This window comes from Elephantulus edwardii, unplaced genomic scaffold (assembly GCF_000299155.1).
Source record: "Elephantulus edwardii isolate Elephantulus edwardi_28Jun2011 unplaced genomic scaffold, EleEdw1.0 scaffold00126, whole genome shotgun sequence".
NCBI classification, from domain to species: Eukaryota; Metazoa; Chordata; class Mammalia; order Macroscelidea; family Macroscelididae; genus Elephantulus; species Elephantulus edwardii.
Genome location: NW_006399876.1, coordinates 1,124,793 through 1,133,182, shown reverse-complemented (window position 1 = coordinate 1,133,182; position 8,390 = coordinate 1,124,793). Strand labels below are relative to the sequence as shown.

Genomic DNA, 8,390 nt, shown 5'->3' with positions numbered 1-8,390 from the left:
GGGTGGCAGGAATGAATGGCGCTGTGCTTTGCCCTCAAGCCAAGCAGATCCGTGGCAACAAACCCAGGGGTGGCTGGCTCTGGGCAGACTCAGGGGGATAAGGGAGCAAGACGTACCGGGTTGCAGCTGGTGTTGCAGGGAATGTGTTTGCAAGAGATGACGTGGAGCTGTGTCTTGTTGTCCATGGTTCCCGTGCAGAAGCACGTCTCACACTTGGAGGAGTACACTGGAGAGCCCGGCTTTGGGGTGCAGGAGGGATGGTCAAGCCTGACCCCTCTGCTCCATCCACTTTAGAACCACCCACCCTTATCTATGAGGGGCACTCTCATCCTGACTCCAGTGACAGGGCCAGATCACCACCCCCAGGTGCCCAGAAGCCTCGCCCTCATCACGTCCCCTTCTAACCCCACCTCATTCCCACCCCTGCCCCCCAGGGCTCACCTGGTACTCAGCATTCTGGGCAACACATACGCCTTTGGGCACTTGGGGGGAAAAGTGAGGACATGGGTCAGTGATAGGGGGCTGAGCCCACGGTAGCCACCTAGACCCCCAAACACCATGCCCTTCCCCACAGCCCCAATCCATGTGGGCTGTCATTGTGGCCCTCAGCCATTCATATCAAGAACCGGGCCACTGCTCACCACATGAGTAGACGGGGCAGCATCTCCCAGAAACTGTCTGGCTCTTCACCTCGAATCCAAGGGGGCACGTTGGGGGTGTCTCCTTACACAGGCTGGTGTTACATTCTGGGGGGTAGTGCAAAAGCAGTAAGGCCTTGGGTCTCCCAAACCTCTACAGATGCTCCCCTAACCCAGGCCCCAAGTCCACAGCTCTCTCCAACACACTGTGTCAGCCGTCCATGCGGACCTTCCTGAGGTCTGCCAGGCACAGACCCTTGTGAGACCCTTCGATACTCTCTCCCAGCCAGACCCATCCAGAGAATCTGCCAGCCCCAGGGCGTGAGGGACCCCAAGAAGACAGCATGCAGCTCAGCCTGTGGGGGATACGCTCAGTGACATCAGAGCCCCAGCTGGCAGGGCAGCCCTTACTGCAGGAGGTGATGTTGCAGCAGGTGTCAGAGGGGTTGACCTCCACGACGGGGTAGGTGCCATCCTCCTCACATGTGGTGGGCTGCTGCTGGGCACACTTCTTGGGCTGACAGACAATGCCACTACCACCCTCCAAGCAAACACAGTCCTTACAGTCGAAGGTGAAGTGCTCTCCAAACTGTGGAAGAGGTGAGGGTAATCAGGAAAGCAGGCAGCCACAGGAAGCAGGAAGCCATGGGAAGCGGGCAGCCACAGGAAGTGGGCAGCCACAGAAAGTGGGCAGCACGGGAAGTGGGCAGCATGGGAAGCGGGCAGCCACAGGAAGTGGGCAGCACAGGAAGTGGGCAGCCCGGGAAGCCACAATGGGCAGCCATGGGAAGCGGGCAGCCACGGGAAGCCACAGTGGGCAGCATGTTGAGGAGTCTGGTAGGAAGCCTCCAAGAAGAGCAGGACAGCAGGCAGTTGTCCAGGGCACTGGGCACTAACATCATACAGCTATGACCATCTCTTGGGCTTGTCAGCATGGGCTTGGCACATAGCAAGGGCACCACACATATCTGGTAGGTTTGTGCATAGTTGACCAAATAGTCCACCACCTGGTGACCACAAGTCAACTGTGAGAAAATCAACTGAAGTCTGAGCACTGTGTCAATGACCAGTGGTGGTCAGTGTCCAGTTGGTTAGGTGTCCGGCTGGATACTGAATCGATGTCAATTGGTGTAGTAGATAGGCCACTGATAGTGAGGGGTGAGCAGAAAGAAAGCTAGAAGGATGGTTCAGCAGGCAGAGGAGGCATCCGATGGGTGGAGAGATGATGTGTGGATGGATGGATGGATGGATGGATGGATGGATGGGTAGTGGCTGCATTGTGACTAAGTGGTGAATGAATGGGTGATGGGTGTATGGACGGATGAGCTGGTGACTGAATGGTCCGATATAGATGGACAAGTGGTGAGTAGATGGTGGCTGGGTGGTGAATGAATGATGGGTGAGTGTATGGATGGATGAATTGGTGACTGAATGGCTAGGGATATACATGGATGGGTGGCAGGTAGATGGATGGATGGATGTGGGGGTGGGGATTACCGGGAAGCTGGATGATGAATGAAGAGACAGATAATAGGTAGGTAAGGGGGGGGTGGATATAACAGCAGTCCAGAACCCTAATAAGATGGGTGGATAAGTAGATGGGCTGGGTGACGGAGGATAGGTGGGTGGACATCCCCAGGACCTTAACAGCATGTTTGCCAGCCTTTGAGGTCCACACACCCTCTTTCCTTCTGTGCCACCCAGACACCACAATTCAGGGTTTTCAGAGAACCCTCGCCAGGACAAAGACTGGGCAGTGACGCTTACCTCTCTGGGCACGTTGTCAGGTCCCACACAACCTAGGAAGAGGAGGGAGCAGAGGTCACCATGGTCCTGGGGTTCCCTCCTCCTCTCCTAGCTCCTAGCTGTCTGTCTCAGGGCACAGAGAATAAGGTGGAGGGCAGGAAACACAGCCAGCGGCAGCTTACCACACATCCCCACGCAGACGTCGAAGCCAGGGGCGTAGCTGGTGGTGCCCTCAGGGCAGAAGCAGCCTTCCACCAGAAGTGTGGCATTCTCCTGCGAGGGGCTGGGGACAAGGGGAGCCGTCAGATGGGAGCCCAGGTGCAGTCAGATCCTTTTGTCCAGGCATTACCACCTGTGAGGCCCCACACGTCGCTCACCTGGACTTGCAGGTGGGCTCTTCTGCAGGCCCACAGGCCCTGTACTCCCGGTGCGACGGGCAGGTCACCGCTGTGGATGGAGGCGGGGTCAGGGGCAGAGCCAGCAGAAGGCGCCCAAGCTCTGAGTGGCAGCCCAGTGGTCACGCCCCTCCCCGTGGACCCGCCCCTCCCCGTGGCTCCACTCACAGCAGGTCCCCTGGGTGTGGTTTCGCCAGTCCACGCAGACGCCCTGGTGCGCACAGAGGGTGGCGTAGGTCTGCAGACTGGCACACTCCAGGCCAGAGTCGGGGACAAAACAGCTGTCAAACAGGCAGGCTTCATAGTAGTGCAGCGGGGGCACCAGGGCATGGCACTGGGCAAACAGGCTGTGGGACAGCTCAGGTCAGGCTCAATGTAGCCCTAACACTAACCCCGCCTTTGCTCCCACACCTTGGAAACAGGAAGGGGCTGTGGCGGAATGAAGAGGCCCTGCTCCACTTAGTGGATGAGCCACTTTTCAGCTGCCACCATGTGCCAGGACCCTCCAGTCATGCTAGCTGGGGTCAGCCGGCCTCTGGGACTGGGATTTGCAGCCAGCTTTGGGAGCCCACCCTCCCAACAGCCCTGGACTAGCTTCATGTGGGTCTACCTCTTGCCCCAGCTGAGCCTGTGCGCTACCAGCAGGCAGGTGGCATGTAGCAGGGCAAAAAGGCTTAGGGCGGGCTTGAAAAGGTGGCACAGCCCTGCAGGAGCCTTGTTCCTGTCCTCAGCGACCTAGCACCCCATCTTGGTGGGGGAGCTGGGCATTCTACAGCCCTGTGGCCCCAAGGGCCTGACAGACAGATCACCTGTCTTTGATGAGCTCACAAAGGTGAGATGAGGAACAAGGGTGGGACCCCCCTGCTGAAGTTGTGGCTGGTCGCTTGGTGGTGACCATGGTGTGGGGACAGTGAGGCTTAGAAGGGTCGTTCACCACCCAGTCGTCGGCCGCAATCTCGCAGTCAGAGATGACCTCCCCACTGGGCCGCATGCAGTCGTCCGAGGTGTCATTGGTGCATGTGCCTGTGCCATGAGGAGATGGCAGTGAGCTGGTCAGCCAGAGGGTCCCCCAACACCAGACCTGGACTGGAGGTCTTCTCAAGGAGAGGCCAGTGACTAGGTCAATGCCAACTGGCTCCCCTCTGGCTGAGCCCACACAAGGCAGCAGGGCCCAGTGGAGAAATAGGAACACATGGGAGCCACAGGCAGCACACATGTTCACACATGTACACAACTCCTATACATGTAAGCACATTTGAGTGTGAGCATGTGTGTGTGAGAGAGCGTTCGTGTGACCCTGCATGTGAGTGGGAAGTATAGATAAGTGTGTGAACACGCATGTGAGCGTGCCTGTGCATATGAGCGTGTCAGCATGTGTGACATGTGAGCACATGTGTGAGTGGGCCTATGTGCACATGTGAACATGTGTGTGTGTGAGAGCGTTCGTGTGACCCCCACGTGTGAGCATGCAGTCCTGTGTTTGAACACGTGTTCATAGGCACACTCACCACACTGGCCCTTGGTGTTGTTCCCAAACAGGTGGTAGGGCAGCTTGATGGAGAAAGAGAGGCCATTGTAGGAGATGACAGCGCCCAACTCGGGGATGTCCACCACGTAATTGATGCCCAATTCGTACACCTGCAGCCCGTACTTCTTGTAGGGCAGAGCCACTGCCTGCTTGTTGACCTGCACCTGCAGCCGGGCAAACGGACACATTGGGTCAGGGGCCAGCTGACAGCTGAGTGTCATCACCCACTCCCTGCCTCTGCCCTCCGCCCACCCACCGCCTGTCCCATTCTGGCTTCCTTTCCAGCAAAAACTGGGGTGAGCCTACAAGGGCTCTCCCATCAGATCCCCCCAGGTCACAAGACCACTGGGCTGCTGGTGGTCAGGATAAAGCGAGGCCCCTGGTGGAAAAGACAGCTGCATGAGATAGGACCACCTTGAGTTTGTCTTTGGGGCCTGGGTCTTTCTAGAGCCCTGTGCACAGGTGGGTAAGGACAGGATCACGTGAACACATATGAGTGTCCATGGAAAAACCTTCCTGCCACATCCCCTCCAAGAAGGGCTGAACCCTACCTAACCCCATGCCATCCTGTGGTCCATCTACCCACATTGCCTGTGCCACCTACGCCTCCCATGTCACCCGTGCCCCCTGCCTGCTGTGTATCTGTGCCACCCACACCACCCATAAGTCCTGTGCCACCTTCACCATCCACGCCTCCTGTGCCCCTGGCTGCTATGTACCTGCACTTGCATGGGCATCATGTTGACGGTCTTGATCAGCACCTCTTGTGTCTCATGGCGCACAATGAGGGTACGGGGACATGAGACCTTGTCATTGACATCACAGTGGTAATTGTCGATGTAGACTCCAAAGTTGTCTACCTTGGGGTTTATCTCCTCCACCAGCACGTATGTGCAGTTTCCCTGGTAGCTGTAGTAGAGCCCATCGAAGGTGACGTAGTGAGGATCTCCCCAGCCTGTGCAGTAGCCTGGAGAATGAGTGACTATGAGCTGGCAGCCACTGGCTGGCATCCAGTCAAGGATCTGGTGAGGCTGGCAAGGTTCAGGCCCTGGTCTTAGCCTAGATGGGCCTGGTCCAGCTTCTGTCCAGAGAGGTACCCATATGTGGCATGCCAGTAAGCCCCACAGAGATGTCCTGGCCTTAGATCCAGAAAGTCTGAGCTCAAACCACAGCTTTAGTGCATCCGACCTCACCCACTGACTGTGCCCACTGACCAGGTCCTCTACCCGAGGTGCTAGGTGAACAAGGGTGCCTATGACAAGCCCCTTGTACCATGTCTGACCTGGCAGACACTCTGCCCTCCCTTCCCAGGGCTTCCACCCACCAAGAAGGAGCCTTGTCCTCACATTCACACTGTCCTCACATTCATGCTGTCCTCAGTCACATTGTTCTCACAGTCACGCTGTCCTCATGATCATGCTGTCCTCAGTCACATTGTTCTCACAGTCACACTGTCCACAGTCACACTGTCTCCACAGTCACATTGTCTTCACAGTCACACTATCCTCATGGTAACACTGTCCTCACAGTCATGCTGTCCTCACAGTCACACTGTCCTCACAGTCATGCTGTCCTCATGACCATGCTGTCTCAATCACATTGTTCTCACAGTCACACTGTCCACAGTCACATTGTCTTCACAGTCACATTGTCGTCACAGTCACACTATCCTCATGGTCATGCAGTCCTCGCAGTCACACTGTCCTCACAGTCATGCTGTCCTCACAGTTACACTGTCCTCAGTCACATTGTTCTCACAGTCACACTGTCCTCACAGTCACACTGTCTTCACAGTTATGCTGTCCTCAGTCACACTGTCTCCACAGTCACACTGTCTCCACGGTCACGCTGTCCTCACGGTCACACTGTCCTCACGGTCACGCTGTCCTCATGGTCATGCTGTCCTCACATTCGCATTGTCCTCAGTCACATTGTTCTCACAGTCACACTGTCCTCACAGTCACACTGTCTCCACAGTCACACTGTCCTCACAGTCACACTGTCTTCACAGTCATGCTGTCCTAACAGTCACACTGTCCTCACAGTCACGCTGTCCTCACAGTTATGCTGTCCCCACAGTCATGCTGTCCTCACAATCACACTGTACTTACAGTCACACTCCCAATGCCAGCAGCAGCCATCGGGGTCCATGACCCGTACAGGTGACAGGCCGTTGGAGCAGGTGGGCATGGGCGGAGGCTTGCACTCCACCTCCACAATCTCCACTGTGTTGTCATGCTTGCAAATGGCCATGGTGCAGTTACACAGCCACCATGTCTCGTTCTCCTGCAGCAGGTCAGGCACAGGGTCACAGGGCTGCCCAGCCACCCAGCCTCTGCCTGCTCCCTGCAGGAGGAGGGCTCAAGCCCCACCCAGGAAGCTGGACTCGGGCAGGGTGCTGTGCACAACCTCAATGGTCCCCAGCTTGGGGCTTGAGGTAGAGTGTCCACCCACCACCCACTGACCTGTCGGGGAGGATCAAAGTCAGGACATCCAGAAGGTTTAGTGGTTGCCAGAGGTGTAGATGCTGTGGAGGTGGGTGTTGGCCGGGAAGATGTAGAGGTTGATGAGGGCATAGATGGTGTGATGGTTGGTGAGGGCGTGGACGGGCAGGACCAATTGAAGATCTCAAAGGTACAGTCCAGGGAGCAGTTGACATAATAGCAGAAGTCTCCATGTGTGCCGTTGTACACCATCTCACCTATGGAAGGGAGAATTGACCTGTGTACACTCTCAAAGGTCAGACACACAGGCCTCTGAGGCCACCAGAAGAAGGCTTACCCTGCCCTCTCTGAGAGCCTGGTAGTTAGCCCTGACAAAGTGGACTTCTCCTTAAACTTTCTCATAGACAAATCCTCCTGGCAGGCTATGTCCTGGGAAACAGCCAGCCCTGTAGCAAAGAGCTACACAAACTTCCTAATCACAAACCTCAACTTCATGAGGGGGGAAAAGAGCAAGCTTCCTTGTCACCCACTTCGGGAGGGAGAAGGATGAGCGCTGCTCCACTACAGGGGAGAAAACCAATGTGGTGACAACATGCGTGTGGATTGTTTGATAAGAGTAAGTTGCTCTATAAGCTTACATTTAAATCACAATTTAAAAAAATTAGAAGAGAGATGTTTTAAAGTCTCTCCCACTGGAATCCCAGTGGCCAGATCATAAGGACAAAAAGTATTCTGGGCAGACTGGTCACACTGCCACCTCAGTGCATCTCACATCAGACCTCCTAACTTCAGTCTGGGTCTCAGAGAAAAAGGGCAGCAAGCCTGGATAGCTCCCCACATTGCCACCCTCAATGCAAATTCTTCCTGCACTTCCCTGTTTCTGCTCACTGCATTGCAAATCCCTACTGAATCTCATCTTAGGCATCTTCATCCCTCCTTTGACCAGAGGAGAAGCAGGGCCTTGACTGAGGGAAGCACTGCCCCACCCAGATTCTATAAACCTGTGGAAGGTGTTCAAGTGGATTCCTAAACCACTGGTAAAAACGCAGCAACCCACCAGCCTGCCAATGAAAGAGATACCTGGGCTATAGTATGTGCCGTTCAAATAGCAGCATATAATCTGGGTGGAAGAGCTGACTCCCGAGCCAGTATTGAAGCTGATGCTGGGCGTGATGAGTGGGGAAGATGTGGGCATGCTGGGAGTCTGTATAGTGGTGGTAAGAGTGGAGGTAGTAATCATTGTAGTGGTGCTAATGGTAGATGTTAGAGTTGTTGGCCCTGGGGTGGTACTGACGGAAGGTGTTGGTGTTGGTGTCAGGTTCTCTGGGGTAGTGGTGGAAGGTATTGTGGTACTAGTGGAAGGTGTTGAGGTTCCTGGAGTGGTAATGATGGAAGGTGTTGGTGTTGTGGTTCCTGGGGTAGTGGTGGATGGTGTTGGTGTCCCTGAGGTGGTTGTGAAAGGTGTTGTGGTCTCTGGGGTGGTAGTGGAAGGTGTAGTGCTCCCTGGGGTGGTAGTGGAAGGTGTAGTGGTCCTTAGGGTGGTAGTGGAAGGTGTTGTGGTCCCTGGGGTGGTGGTGGATGGTGTCGTGGTCCCTGGGGTGGTCGTGGAAGGAGTCGTGGTCCCTGGGGTGGTGGTGGA

The 8,390-nt window shown here is 55.7% G+C and overlaps 1 protein-coding gene across 1 annotated transcript in view; it reads right to left on the bottom strand.

Annotated features, from left to right (window-relative positions):
• LOC102856351 (mucin-2-like) overlaps positions 1–8,390 on the bottom strand; it is a 30,554-nt gene that overhangs the window by 2,148 nt on the left and 20,016 nt on the right. Inside the window, exons 33-46 of the mRNA XM_006893354.1 lie at positions 7,832–8,283; positions 6,773–7,008; positions 6,419–6,593; positions 5,027–5,274; positions 4,288–4,471; positions 3,589–3,802; positions 2,948–3,126; positions 2,762–2,831; positions 2,567–2,667; positions 2,406–2,437; positions 1,050–1,227; positions 642–746; positions 442–482; positions 117–239 (exon numbers count right to left, since the gene is read on the bottom strand). Of these exons, the coding sequence (XP_006893416.1) occupies positions 117–239; positions 442–482; positions 642–746; positions 1,050–1,227; positions 2,406–2,437; positions 2,567–2,667; positions 2,762–2,831; positions 2,948–3,126; positions 3,589–3,802; positions 4,288–4,471; positions 5,027–5,274; positions 6,419–6,593; positions 6,773–7,008; positions 7,832–8,283 (2,338 nt within the window). The remainder of the gene's footprint in view (positions 1–116; positions 240–441; positions 483–641; positions 747–1,049; positions 1,228–2,405; positions 2,438–2,566; positions 2,668–2,761; positions 2,832–2,947; positions 3,127–3,588; positions 3,803–4,287; positions 4,472–5,026; positions 5,275–6,418; positions 6,594–6,772; positions 7,009–7,831; positions 8,284–8,390) is intronic.